Raw genomic sequence first — 15,088 nt, forward strand, 5'->3', positions numbered from 1 at the left:
ATACAGCTTTAAATGAAAGTTATGAGGGTTACTAATACAAGGATTTGTGGTACAAATGTTCTAGGAATCTATGTGCCTGTGCTGTCATTTAGAAAGTATTAATTCCAGTAAGAGGGGGCTGTGCTACTTGGAACAGAAATGAAGCTCGCCTATTTTCTGAGGTTGAACTACTAAAGTAATGTGCACAGTTGCTCGTAGGTGTGTTTTCACAGGGTCCCGCAGAGATCAGGCCCCTGATTTAGATGGGTCCTCAAAATGGTTTCTAATCCTCCACTTCCTGCTAAGTCTGGTGGACTGGACTGAGTACCAGTAGTATTGCGGCCTTGTAGCGCTGTGGTATGAGGACCCCCACAGCTGTTTACACCCTCAGACTGGACAGCTGCAGCTCTTGTTTGCTTCATTTGATGGAGGGAGGGGGCCTCTGGAAACAGCCAACGGGCATGATGATTGAATGGCAGCTCATGGGTGTTAATGTGGTACCTGAGGGTGGCTGATAGCGAAGCCCGTGAGTTATGGCCCTGGCGTGCGTTTCGGAGTCGCTCTGTCACCCTTAATGAGGGCTAAATAATGCAGGCAGCTTCCCATTAGGTCAGCAGGGCTAAGTGCGGGAGAAAAACCTACGTCAATAGCGGAACAACGGATGTCAGGCACGAACAATGGCACCCGCGAATCGCTCCTGTGTATCATGGGCCAGGTTCAATAAATCCCTTCTGTTACGTGTTCTTGACTTGCTGTCAGAAGTGACTCGAACGTGCTGGATTTTCTGAGAAACGTCTTTGAGCAGTATGCATTTCTGCAACACGCATTCAAACCAGGGAGCTGTTTTCCATGCATAGAAGGCAGTCCCATTTGTTCTGGGACAGTAAGCTTTGAAAAAGAAAGGGAGGGGGGCGGAAGCATATTAGAGATCCTCAATTACTCTACATTACGAGAGGAATTATAAATGAAAGCCCGAGAAGCAAACAGTCCCAGGCACAGGCTCTCAACAAGCAGGTCAGAGGATTTGTGGAGCTTTTCTTGTGTAATCGGTGCTTTTTCTGTCAGCAGGTGTTTGCCACACGGAGGGAACCATCAGTCCCTTTGAATCGGTATTGATCCCATCTCCCTGGCTGTCGTCTGAAATTCCTTTTGTGCCACCTTTTTTCTCTTCCACCCCACGTCCCTCCTCGCTCAGGTCGACCCGCTGCAAATGGACAGGTTAATTATTTGGTTATGCTCTGATGCAGGGGCCCCAGCAGCTCCAACTTGGTTGCCTCCCAGTTTCCTGGCCCCCTGGCTCCCTTGTCAAAGCCTCCAGTACATGAGTTTATGGGGGTTATTTACAGCCTTTCAAATAGCGCCCAGTAGCAGTGGACTGAGCACGCGGCCCCATGCTTGTTGCGTGTTTAATGTCTACTGAAAAGGCCACCTGTTCAGGGGGCTGAGTGTTATGAAGTGGGGACTGGTGGGTTGAGGCTAAGACTCTCCATTAACTGGGCTAATTCAATCCACAGAAAGGCAAAACTGAAAAATGTGAGATTATTGAAAGTACTTGATCTCGTGTCACCCTCAAAGAGCGAACATTTATCTATAAAGATTTGTCTTCTCAAGATAGTTTACCATTGAAATGCTGTTGTGTAGTTTCATTATGTATTATTTGTGTTCCGTTTAGTAGCTAATGTATCTTCTACATAAGGAATGCAAGGCAGATTTTAAATGAATACATCTGATCCACTGATATGTGTGAAATGGATTTTACCAGAGACTTGTATGTGCTTCAAATCACAAGTTTTGGAGATTGACATTTTTTAGGATTTACCGTTATTGTTGGCATCTCATATTTTAGTGTACAGTAGTTCTGAAATGAGGTTGCCTTGGACAAAGGTTTCCCCTAAATTCTAGTTATTCTAAATTGATTTGTAAAAGAGTGTCTTCTGAATTAACAAATGATCATTTTTCTTGTATTGCTTTCTTGTATTTCTCTGTACCCCCTGGGGTGTGGGCAAAAGGCATTGGTCACGCAACACGAAGGTTGCAGTTGAAGCCTCTGCTATGGTACTCCTAAGAAAATTACTTTGTTTCTTCAGTAAGATACACAGGTGTATGAATGGGTAGAAGTAAGTTGCTTTGGATGAAAATATTGGTTAAGCAGTGAAAGAGTGGTAAACATGGAATATGTGTGGCCACCATGAGTCATTTGACAGTGTTAAGTCAGCTGTGTGTTCGTGAGCGGAGGTCTGTTCTCCTCTACAGCCAGAGATAACATCATATCTCCGGGAGCAAAGACAGGCAGTCATTTAGAGTTCACTCAGTCACATTTGTTGGCCGAGGATCTGGGTTTCCGTGTGTTGCCGTGGAGACGGCAGGAGTGGGTTCTGCAGCACCCAGGGGATTACAAGAGCTGGCGTGCCTCAGGTGGTGGGAGACCATTAGAGATGATTTAATGTTCTCGCCAGTCCCCACAACAACAAACTCTTGATTGTTTTGAAGCACATTTTGAGTAACGATGAAGAGCTAATGAATGACCGATCAGATGGAATTAGTTTGTTGTGGTCTTGAGTGCTAGCAATGTCTGAAAGCCATTTTGACAGGAGTATGTGAACCTTCTAAAGACTGATAATTTAAGTGATTGAATGTTAGTGTAGTCCGTGAAAATACTGACAGTGCCCATTTCAAATTTATGTATGGCCATTATCAGTGCATTAAAAAAAGACTTTGTTTTTCATTCTTGTATTCCCTAATGAGAATATCACCTGTTATTTATGTTTTAATGAGCTATGGTGCATTCAGCACTGACTAAAGACTCCCTGCTGAAAGAAGGGTTATGTCATGTAAATGAGTCTTTTTGTGGCAGCAGTCCTCGCCTTGTTGAGCAGCTCAGAGGCTGTGGTGTCTACCGGGCTCATAGTGGAGTTATCAAACCTCAAGCCATGAATGTCTGGGTCCCACAAGTCGTCGGTGCAATATGCTTCCGAGGTATTTGCTCGCTCTATGTTCTGGATCAACGCTGAACGAAGAAAGCACGAGAACCAAGGTGTGCCAAACGCCCCTGAGAAGCTGTACATTGTCCAAAGAACTGAAAGAATGATGATTTGGTCTTTACATTTATTCGTTTAGCAGAGGCTTTTTTCCAAAGTGATGTACGTCTTTGCATTTTACTTTAAATTTGTGTATTTACACCACCCCTAATCGTGTAAACAAAGTTTAGGTTTAGTTGTTTCAAAAGTATCTTATTGAGCATAAAACTGTTTAGCATTTTAATTGCCTGTGAGCCACTGCTTCCCAGAGCTCCTCAGGATAACCACGGGAGGTGTCCACAGGCTCTTCACTTTTGATGAGATGTCTTTACCTACGCTTCTGTTGCTTCTGTAGGAATTTTATTTTTTGCAGATGTATGGAAATAATTCATTTGCAAGCCACCACTTGTAAATGCTTGCAGTTCTTCCGGTCGCAGTGATTTGAGTCACAGTCACACTGAACGTAACATGATTTGGTCTTTACATTTATTCGTTTAGCAGAGGCTTTTTTCCAAAGTGATGTACGTCTCAGAGAAAAAATACAAGGAGTGCATTACATCAACAGAAGCGATTTGGGAGCAGACACGTGATTTTAGAGTACAGTCGATTTGTCACATTCCACCACACGATTCAGTATACCTCACATGAGTAGCTGCATAATGGTTTGTTCGTTATTCAACAAATTGCTAATAAATTTTAACAAACACATGTATGTGTTAGTCTTTAATGTCTGAATCGCAGCTTTTGAAATTTGTTCCATAAACAATGCGAAAGCCTTCACAATGATCACCCGCAACTCCTGGGAAAATAGTTCCGCACTTCGTGAACACAAAGGGGAGGAAAAATGATCTGCATGTTGCCTGAAACATGTATACTGGGTGTGGTCTCTCTGTGAAGTCCTCGTATTTGAGAAATGTTTTCCTTCATTCAACCTTAGCGAAGACCGCTTGCTTTACTTGAGCAAATAATCAGTATGAACCGAATTTTTGTGACTACCTGGTTCTGTAGCTCCTGTGTCTTTACCTTGTGGACAAAGTATATAGAGTGACCTAATGTAATGTCCTTTGGGACAGCGTAGCCTAGTGTTTAGAGCTGCTGCCTTTGGACTCAAAGGTCGCAGGTTCGATTCCCACCTCTGGCTGTAATACTCTTGAGCGAGGTGCTTACCCTAAAATGCTCCAGTAAAAATTACCCAGCTCTATAAATGGGTAAATAATTGTAAATACCTTAACACTGTAAGTCGCTCTCGAGAAAGGATTCAGCTAACTGAATAAATGTAATGCAAGTAAAGAGTCATTCGGGCACATCCGCCTCTTCATTCAAAGCTCGGAATCCGATCTCTTCTGACATATGTGTCCGTGAATCATTGCTCCATTATACCTAGGACTGGACTGCTGGGAAAGAAGGTGGTCTACAGTGAGTTGCTGTTGATCACACACAGCAGGTACTGTTTACACCAGTATGAATAAAATACTTTTAGTATGAACTTTGATTATGGTAGGTGGCAGTGAGCGTCTATGACTCTTTGTTACATGCTTGTGACTTCTTATAAATGCCTCAGAATGCCAAACTGTTAGAATATTGAAACAGAATTTTAAGCGTTTCACGCCATACTTTGTTTTTTTTTTTTTTTGTGTTCCAATTAGTGGTCGGATTAACTCGGCTTCAGAGTAAAGCTGTCGCTCAGGTCTGCTCTTCTCTTTGTATCCATGTCAATGCGTCTCTGTCTCTGTGATCCGCAGAGTTCATTTAAAGGACAGTAACTTTATTATGTATTGTATTGTGAACTGCCTTTTTTATACCAGAGGTCTTCATTTAAGTCCTGTTTTTATGAAGTAATTTGCTTCCCTTCCCTGCTTTTGTTTGAGATGAACTCAAGGAGCCCGCAGCAGGCCTTTGCTAGCTAGCTAGGCGCACATGCGGGTGTCGATTTCCTGCTCGTCTCAGCCACCGACCGCGTGCGGATGGCTCGTGCTGTGCCGCTAAGCAAGGGATCAGACTAGACCGCGTGTTGCTCCCACCCTACCCCCCAGTCCCACCATCTGGCTGCTGCAAACCCACCAAACCCTACGGCAGAGTCTAGACAATGGGTCTCACCCCTGCGCCTGGCCATGGGGGAGATGGCCGTGTCTGGCAAGAGGTCCACCTGTCCCGCCAGACCTCTGAACCTTGCAACTGCCTTCATTTGCTTGCGGCTTTCCCTCCGAAAGCTTATCAAGCTTAAAATGGTGATCCACCATCTCAGAATGGAATGAGTGCTGGTAGCTAAACCTTTCATAACTATTCCTAATTAAAATACTAAACAATGGCACACACTGTTGTGTTAAAGTAGAATTTATGTGCTCCTCCCACCACTTCCCTTCTTTAAAGTTCAGCATTTGGAAACGGTTATTTTATATAGTCGTGGGCCACCGGTGGCATTACAGGCTTTTGAGTGAGAGCTTTATGTAATCTTATGAGCTGGAGATTTAGACGTGGAGCCACACATTTGGCCTCTTTACTTTGTCTCTGTCTCCTCTCAGTGTCTGTGTCTGTCTGTGGCTGTCTTTGGGGCCACTCGGGGGTTGGGGGGCCGGGTTATTCCAATTTATTTGAGCAAATCCCCCTGAAAGAATACTTTTATCTCTCCACGCAAGTCATCGAGTCAGACTATGAGAAAAGCAAGACCAGTAATGTTTTCTAGACACTTGAATAGCTGCTTTGTTCAAATATTCATAAAACAGAAGAGTGTTCTTCTTTCTTTATTCCTCTGCCTGTGTGTTTTGAAGTGGATATAAACAGGCCAGTGAGAAGCCTGTGTTTTGCTTGGACTCGTGCTATGAAAGATGTTATAATCTGCTGAGGAGGACTGATAAACTTAAATAAATGCTTGACATTTAGAATATGTTCAGTTCCTTTGGCTACTGGTGTGAAGTCCTGTAATCGCTGTAAGGTAATGATTGGTGTAATTTTTTTCGCCCCGGTACTTTTAAGAAATTCCTTCGTATTTTTCCCAGTCTAAGGCCATTGTAAGGGCCCTGGGAGTAATCTGTTTCCGTAGTCATAGAGGAGTCTATTGTTCAAACTGCATTGCCATCACTCGCTGTAGATTACACAATGCGAGCTGCTTAAAGGTTGAATGGTTTGTAATGACATAAGTAGCAAATGGAATTTTCATGCTTGCTTTCTTCACTGTGTTGACACGTCACCGCGTTCCGCAGAAGGAATGTCTCTTTCAGCGAATCCACCGAGGGGTACAGAACACGGTTTCTAGGTCAGTCTTGTAGCTTTGACTTGAGAGATCCTTTTTTTCACACGCCCGCTTGTCGTCAACCTGTAGATATGAGGGGAAATGGGTTCCATGTGTGTCTCTGACTTTCTGGGTGTGTGGAAACCATGCTGAGCAAATGACAGGGAAGTGAAGGTATATACAAGCAGGAGACCACAACATGTTAATTATCAGCGTTGTGGAAAAAAAATCAAAAAGGAAGTTAAAAAGCCTTGCAAAACCTAATTACATCTAACTGCCTGATGATAATTATCGTTACCCGCATCTTGAGAGCAACAGATTTTTGTGCGACTAGGCTGACAGTAACCGTAGTTGTACATGGACAAACCAAATACCAAGATACATTGCTTGCAGCTGAGCTAAGCCCTCGTAATGAGTTTCAGAAATGAAATGTTTGATTCTGATCAGGATAAATGCATGCAGAAAAATGAAACAATAAGCAGGTAATGAAAACCCAGTAGTTCTGTTCACATTTTTCCTTCTGTCTGCATTACACGGTAGGTTTCGGCTGAATATCAGATTGCCGTAGCACTGATGCAGAAAAGGGCAGAAGAGATGAGAGTAGACTAGCTGTGTAAGACATAAACAACCACATTCTTGAACAGTCTTGTCATTCTAACACGGTCCAGAAATTCCCAAAACTAACGTTACTAGAACAGGTATCGGTGTTTAAGAACCGCACTTTTTAAATTATGAGAGATGAGACCAGTTGACTGATCTGCAGCTGTAGCTTTGGTTTTGTATAGACATTTACATACCTTTTAGTTCTGTTTGTTACAAAAAAAAAAGGGTTTCTTATGCTGAGGCTATTTGTAATTCAGTTTTTCTAGCTGGTGAACCAGCATTTTTTTAGGAAATTGTATGATGTATGTTGTTTTCACTGACAGGAAACTGCTGCATAGCCATGTGTTCACTGCTTGTCTCCCCTTTCTCTCTCTCTCTCTCTCTCTCTCTCTCTCTTTTTCTCTCTTTCTCTAGGACAAAATGTGGGTAGCTGGGAAGGGGATGCCAAGACCCTGAGGCTGCCGTGATCCCCAGTAGTCTTGGAAGGCGAGGGACCTGACTGTGGCGAGCCTGGGCCGCTGGCACTAAGATGTCCCTCAGTGGTGGCACTGCAGGCGGGAAAGGTGTGGACTCGAATGCGGTGGACACTTATGACAGCGGCGATGAGTGGGACATTGGAGTCGGCAATCTGATCATTGACCTCGACGCCGACCTAGAGAAGGACAAACTGGAGATGTCTGGCACTAAGGATGGTGGGAGCATGGCAGCGCCTCCAAGCGCCGTGGCAGCGTTGCCTGAAAACATCAAGTTTGTGAGCCCCGTGCCCACCAGCCAGGGCAAGGAGAGCAAGTCCAAGTCGAAGAGGAATAAGAGCTCGAAGGACAGTAGCAAGACCTCAGCTGGAGATGGCACCAAGAAGGACGTGCAGGGAAGGACCCTGGGAGAGGGCGCTGGCACGGGTGCAAACATGGGAGTGGCGAGCACTGGGAACTCTGGCTCTGGTAAGGGCCAGGAGAAGGGCGGGAAGTCATCCCGCAGCGTGCCTAGTGGTAAAAAGGACAAAGAGGGGGGTTCAGGGAAGAACAAGAAGGAAAAGAGTGAGGTGGTGGGAGCAGGTGCTTCTGAGAAGGACACGGGGGCTCAAGCCCTGGTTTTGGGAACGGCCCGTGGCGGCTCTTTCGAGGGGTCACAGAACGCAGACTTGGCAGCGGCTGAGCAGGTTGGGAATATTGCCCTCGAGGCCGCTGGACTCGTGCAACCATTGGCCATTAAAACTGAGTCGGAGGACCTGGACAACGGCGAATGCAGGTCCATAAAGAAGGTGAAGAGCGAGAAGGTAAGTGTGCTCTCCATAGGAGAACAGAGATGTCTTGGCGTTCCAATTGGCTGCATTTGGCTAACAGTGTGAGCTTGTATGGAAATAGTCAGTGTTGTGTGGAGTTTTATTGTCTTGGGTAGCATGCAAGTATTGGTACACTTTTTTTTTTTTTTTTTTAAATGTTGAAACATTTGCTTGTGTGGTCTGAATTTTGCAGTTGCTGTTTCACAATAGGTTGTTTTGCTTTTCGTGTTCTCAACACTGGCTTTTATTTGGAGGGTTGTTAAATGTGCGTGGTTCCTTTACTCTCATTGTCTTGATTGTACCCAGGTTGTAAACATGTGTAGTAGCAGTTGCAATGGCATAAAATTATACAGGTTTTTTGTTGTTGTTGTTAAACTTTTTTTTTTTTTTTTTGCACTGTTGTTATTCATAGTTTACGGTGAAGTAGGCAGCAGGTATCTTTATCTTGCGATTGGTTATCTTCAAGAAAGCAATTCAGTTGTTAATCCAAGTGAAGTTGAATGAAAGTACTTACATTGAGAAGCTTCCAACAATGGGTAGAATAAACCAAAAAAAAAGGGGGTTGCCCCAACCTGGCTCTCACACATGTGCGCACACGGCAGCACATTTTGGTGACAGCCACTGGTTGGAAACGGGTTAACAGCCTTGACTCCATATATTTCCAGTTCTAACAGGTTAGAACTGGGCACCATGTTTGATCCTAAAATGTATGAATGTGTGAGGTGCTCTATTTTGAGTATAATGCAGAAAATTCCGACACTGGTAGTAATCCTACTGAGGAATTGTATGAAAAACAATTGTGTGTGTGTGTGAGAAAGAGTGTAATCATTCCTCATACATGGAAAGAACTTCATATCAGGGTGGTGTGCTGAAGCTGTTAAAAAAACAAATATCTGCATGTTTCCAAGGGAACAGAAAGTGAGAAATGACTTTTGGACAAATGTGCAGATGGGTGCTGTTTGCTTACTCTTTGTGAACACCTGAAGAAACCACATTACTTTCCTTTGAGCTGTGGTTGGAGCTCGTAGGGGACTTCATCTGATTCTGTTTCTGAGTGCAACGAGTGCTTTGCCAGAGCACGCAAGGCGTTTTCGCATCGTGAATTTTATTGTACCTTTCAGTGAGTCCTGTGCTCGCTTTGTCTGTGGTCTTGGATAATAAACTCTGAGTGACTGTGGTTAGTCTGCCCCGTCTAGAAGAAGGCTCATTTCAGCCTCTCCTTGCAGCCTCTAATCTCCTTTTATGGCAGCCCACGTAGCTTTCTGTCCGCAGTGCAGGTATGGGTTTATTTTGAAGACTAATTCTCCAGGTCAGTATGGAACTTTTGCTAATTGGTGCACCATAATTTAGCTTGTGAGCCCAAGATAAGTCATTAAACTTAATTGTTTTTTCTCCTCTCTATGTGCTGCTACAACACTAGAGCATTTATTGTCTTGATTCCATATGGCCATCTTTTCAGGCTGCTATATAATTCCATAAGGTCCAAAGTCCTGTCATGGTTCATAATTTTCTGGTTCATCTTTGAGAAGGCAGTGGGTCTTATTCCCACCAGACGCCTGTTTGGTAAAGTATAGCATTGTGGGAAATTTGCAGTTTGTAAAGAAGCCGGTGTTACTGTTGACACAGATGGTATTGAGTGTGGAGTGAATAAGTCATGAAGCAGGATTTTAAAATTGGCCACACCACTTGGCTTTATGGCCTGTTGTAGCAAGCTGTGTGATGAGTGTTGCGTAGCCATGATAGGACACACAGTGGGGCAAAGTCCTCTCTCTTCACACAATGTGTCCTTTATCAGTTACCTTGTTCTGTATTGTTCTGGGCGTTATGAACTCTTTGAACTCGTCCTCCTCTCTTTCTGCTAATGCACACATTGTATTTTCTATAAGATGTACATCTCTTTGGAGAAAAGTGTCCGCTAAATGAACAAATGTAAATGAACGCGTGTGTTGTGAAAGTCGTCTCTTGCTGATATCGATAATTCAAAAAGTGCTAGTTGAAGTACAGTGCTCTTTTGTTTTTGCTAACCTTTCTCAGCTCGTCTTCCTCCGTGGCAACTTTATTAGTTTTGTACACTAAATGACATAAGATTTATCCATTTATTAATTTACTGAACTGAGTGGTTTTTACTGTACCAATTCAAGGTAACTACCTTGATTAAGGGTACTGCAGCAGGAGTGGGATTCAGTCCCTGTTCCTTCGAGCACAAGGTGACTCCTATAACTACTTGTTTTTACCAGTGGAAATAGTGGCAGTTGTATTGAATAATCTTTCTTGATATACTCTTGGTTTCATTAGATACACTGTAGGGTTTTTTCTTGTACAGCCATTTGTTCATTAGGTTTCGTTTTGATTTGTTTGGCTTTCAGTATTTCCTGCCTCTGCCCACCAATATCTACAAGTCCTGAGTCTTCGTTACATATGGAGAGCAGCCAACTGTAAAGCAGTGTGGCTTCTCAAAATTTTCTGAAAACAAGGCCAGAGCTTCATATAACACACAGTAGCATTTTTAATCACTCATTCTTTTATGCATTTAATTTTAAATTTAGTATACTTCTGCACATACATAGTGGTTTTTTTTTATTACATTTATTTGTTCAACTCTTATTTAGCATTATTTCTTCCTTCAGATTCTCGCAAGATATCACGAGTCTTAAATAAATGTGAACAGTTGACTGTAGTGCCAGTATAGGCCTTCGTGATAAGCTTAACTGGTTACTAATAACTTGTAACGTGTATTTATTTTCATGGTAGACTGGTGAGAATGAAGTGTGTCCTCCTGCTGTAATACTGTTATGGTTCCTTCTGTACCGAGCAGCTCAGTTTATGGAAAGGGATTTAAATGTGTGGGTTGAGTCTCTGTGCCCCTTTATGCTTTTTTCACTCCGGCTCTCATACCCTGCAATCCCTACGCTTCCATAATAATGGACTGGTTCCTGATGGAGTGCAAATGCCAACTGATCTCTGCAGGAGTTGTCATCACCAGAGCTGAGGACCGCCTTTGATTCACCGTATGGGTGCTCCCTAAGCGCACACATCAATCACTTGAAACATGTTGAACTTACAGGTGAGGGAACTTCAGCGAACCAACCAACAAGGCAAATCTCCAATTCTGATTTATAAAATGTTAAATGGGTTTAATTCCTGTTTTTTTTTTTTTTTTTTTCCCCTCCTTTTTTCTTCCCCCTCCCCCTTTTCACCCCAATTATAAGCCTTCAGGAAACTCATTGGCTTTTCCTGAATAGGTGCTGTCAAGATCATATGAGACTGAAAGTATCACAGCTAAATGATGGCAGCAGTGTCACTTGAAAATGAAAGTCAATCTGCTCACAAAGTCAATGTATGTAGCCATCACGGGGTTTAATCACAACTGCACAGCTGGAGAGAAATGGGCCCATTTGCTTACCCTGAGTGCTGCTGACTTTGTGACGGCTGTCATTATGTTGCAGCACATCCCAAGTGCTACTGTTTAATTGTGTATATATAGTTATTTATTTGGCTGGGAGACGTATGATTAATACTTGTTCCATCCTTCCGTAGAAAAATGAACAAATGTAGAATAACTAGCCTATACACGTGTGTGAAATTCATGATGTTGAGTGACTTGTTGGGATTCTATTGGTTTTTCTACCGGGTTTTGTAGACGTGAAGGAATGTAGTTTAACAGCTCTGCAGTGTTTGCACCTGGAGTATCTCACATACAAGATGGAGTGCTAAGTCGTTCAGAGTTGCTTGGAATTGTGCGAAGGCAGTATTGGGTCTCGGAGCTCTAAGTGACAGAATTTTGGGAGCACGTCTGTCTGTTCAAAGCTTTGGAGATGGATCGCACCAGCTGGTTGCTTTCAGACCACTCACACGGTGTCCGTGATATGTAGCCAGGGGTGCCTCGTTTGAGGCAAAGCTGCGTCAAGAGCTGCCTTCTGCGTTTTCAGTGGTGCATGCAAAATTTTTGAAGACCATTCAAAGACAACTGAGCTCTTTACAAGAGTAAAACCTTCGTAAAGTTTGCTTGGCTGGGTGGAAAATGCCCTCCTTGTACTTTCCATTAGTCATGCTCTTGCACTTTTGGTGTTCAGATTGAGGTTTTTTCAGACTTTCTTCTAGCCGACTGTCAAACGATTCCGACTTGGAGTAAGCTACAGTGAATGTTTGTCATCGTTGCTGTGTTTTGAAATGTAGGTGCTGTGTTCTGATGTCAAAGATGTTTTTTACTTATTTAAATTGGACAGTTGCCGAAAAATATCTTTGTGGATAAGCAGTTAAGGATCGTACATTCTTGCCAATGCAGAAGCTGTTTTAAGGTTGTAGGAAACTGGTTCTTTACTGTCTATCACAATAGGGGTACTAAAAATATTATATTTCATGCTTTACAGAAAGGAGTTTTCTGCCTTCAGAAGCTGGATCTGTTTCTGTGTGTAGTTTCTGATGATGATCATATATAGTTACCAGCAGAATCCTATTGTACAGGAAGGATCCAGGATCTAAAGGAAATCAGTGGGTGTTCTCTTCGGTCAATACTCGTCTTGTTTTTAAACTGCTTGCAAATCTTGGTTTGCTATGCAGCATTTCATAAAGATCAAATTTTGAGCTGGAACTGAAGGCTAATAGCAGCTGTGTTTTGCTCAGTCCTGGCTTAGTTAAATGGGCATTGGAGTTCCAGTTACTCATCTGAACACCTGGTCATTCAGCCCATGGTTCACATCTGAAACACTGTTCATAGACCACATCATTCGCTCGGCACAGTACAGTCACCCAGGTGGTGGAATTTGAAATGTTGTCATCTTCTGGGGGGGAAAAAATTTTGTTGCACTGCAGCAATGGGGTTTGAGTGCTGTTTTGCAAGGAAATTGCATGAGTCCTTGGACACTTTTGAGCTGTTGCTCCTTAAGCGTTCAGAGATGGATTATACAGACCTTTCCATCTTAGGTAGACACACACTGTCCACAACCGCTTGTCCCAAGCTGGGTTACGGCAAGCCAGAGCCTAACCCGGCAAACACAGGGTGCAAGGATGGGGGGGACACACACCCAGGACTGGCCGTCTTAGGTATTTGGGGGATATTTAGTAAGAATAGTGTTCGTGTTCCATTTCCAGCATTGTCTTTCTGATTTGTAACACTAATGAGTTTCAGGCCGCACTTCATATGGGGTACCAAGAGAAGACCTTCTGCATTAAAATCACAGCTTGCTTGCAGAGCCCTAGGTCACCTGTAAAACTTTGCATAAGAAATTAACTCACGGCTTATCTATTAAATGCAAATTCAGAAGCTTTGCTCACTGGCAGAATTCTTTTGCTTCCTCTTATCAATGAAGGTTCCCTGTTGCTGTTTGGCTTTGCTGAAGGGAAGGTTTGTGCTAATGTGCACCTCTTCGTTTCTCATGAGGGCCAGGTGGATGGTGCTGTTTTGGCTGAGAACTCTGGAAGGACACATGAGCTGGTGAGCTGGTGTGCTGCTGGGTAGATCAGCCATCCTTTCCCAGGAAGGCTCCCAGAATCCCCTTTTCTCAGCTCCTGTTGCTTGTTTTTCTCTTGGACCAAATCAAAAATCTCTCATAAGGGGAGTAAGGGGATGTTGTTACAGTCTATTGAAATTAATATGCTCAGAATATCTGAAGTAGAAAATATTAACGCAAGTTTGTACGTGTGTATTTTGTTGTCTGCGTTGTGATATCTCCTGGTGTATCTGTCAGGAGACGTCATGGTTGGAGACTACATTTAGGTATGCATCAAGGTAACAGATAAAATGCTTACATAATGAGCTGGTTTTCAGTGATTCTTACATTGGGCTAGTAGAGAAGGCATTTTGAAGCAAGAGTCTTCTACAGTGAGAACGTAGAAGCTCCGAGTGCGAGAGATTATGGAGGAAGAATGTAGACATCAAGTTTTTGCATGTTATTCAGGAATGTGTGAATGCTTGAACTGTGCCTTAAAGTATATTCTAACTGGCTTAAAGACATACTGTCAGTTTTCCGCTTCTGATTAACTGTTATTTAGCTGACATCTTTGTCAAAGGCAACATAGAGTGTTAGGTTTGTAAACTAAGCTATTCATAATGGTTTACCAGTTTAATTTAGGGCGGCACGGTTGCACAGTGAGTAGCGCTGCTGTCTCACGGTGCCCGGGTGGTGCGAGAGGATGTGGGTTCGATCCCCGCTCAGTCGGTGTGGAGTTTGCATGTTCTCCCCGTGTCTGTGTTGTTTTCCTCTGGGTGCTCCGGTTTCCTCTCTCACTCCAAAGACACGCTGTTCACGTTCCTCCATAGTGTGTGAGTGACACAGAGAGAGTGTGTATGCGTGCGTGCGTGCGTATGTGTGTGTGTGCGTTCCACTGATGTATGGATGAGTGAGCCAGTGCAAGTAGTGTATCTAGCAGTGTAAGTCACCGCGGTGAATAAGGTGTGTGGGCTCATAACACTACATAGAGTTCATTGGAAGTCGCTTTGGAGAAAAGCGTCTGCTAAATGAATAAATGCAAATGTAATTTTTGCTGTATCTGGGCAGCTGGTTGGCTAGTGGTTAGAGGTGCTGCCTTTGAATCCATAGGTTGCAGGCTCAGATCCCACCTACTGCTGTAGTACCCTTGAGCAAGGTACTTACCTGAAAATGCTCCAAGAAAAATTTTCCAGCTGTACAAAAGGTTAAATACACTATCTTTAACATTGTAAGTCACTTAGGAGAAAAGCATCAGCTAAATGAAAAAATGTAAACACATCAATTCAATGTAAGTACTTTTATCAAGGACACTACTGGAAGGATTTGAACCTGGGCCCTTAAACTGAAAGGTAGATATGGCTCGAATATCATGCTTCCCACTGCCCTGGCCTGATTTTCTTCAGTTCTCTGTGTAAGAAAATTGCCAAGATTACCCGTGTTTAGGTAATGGGAAGGGCTGCTATTGTGTTTCCGTTTCGGAATTTTTAAACCTTTCTAAACCTTTTCATTTATTTGCATCTCTCATGTGACCCATGAAAATAGTCCTCTC

At 43.3% G+C, this 15,088-nt stretch overlaps 1 protein-coding gene across 3 annotated transcripts in view; it reads left to right on the forward strand.

Moving 5' to 3' along the window:
- The window catches only part of LOC108934662 (zinc finger protein 609-like), an 81,854-nt gene that overhangs the window by 17,005 nt on the left and 49,761 nt on the right, over positions 1–15,088 (forward strand). For all 3 annotated transcript variants that reach the window (XM_018752663.2, XM_018752664.2, XM_018752665.2), the window contains exon 2: positions 7,243–8,104. In XM_018752663.2, coding sequence (XP_018608179.1) covers positions 7,358–8,104 — 747 coding nt within the window. In that variant the 5' untranslated portion in view covers positions 7,243–7,357. The remainder of the gene's footprint in view (positions 1–7,242; positions 8,105–15,088) is intronic.

This window comes from Scleropages formosus, chromosome 11 (genome assembly GCF_900964775.1).
Source record: "Scleropages formosus chromosome 11, fSclFor1.1, whole genome shotgun sequence".
NCBI classification, from domain to species: domain Eukaryota; kingdom Metazoa; phylum Chordata; class Actinopteri; order Osteoglossiformes; family Osteoglossidae; genus Scleropages; species Scleropages formosus.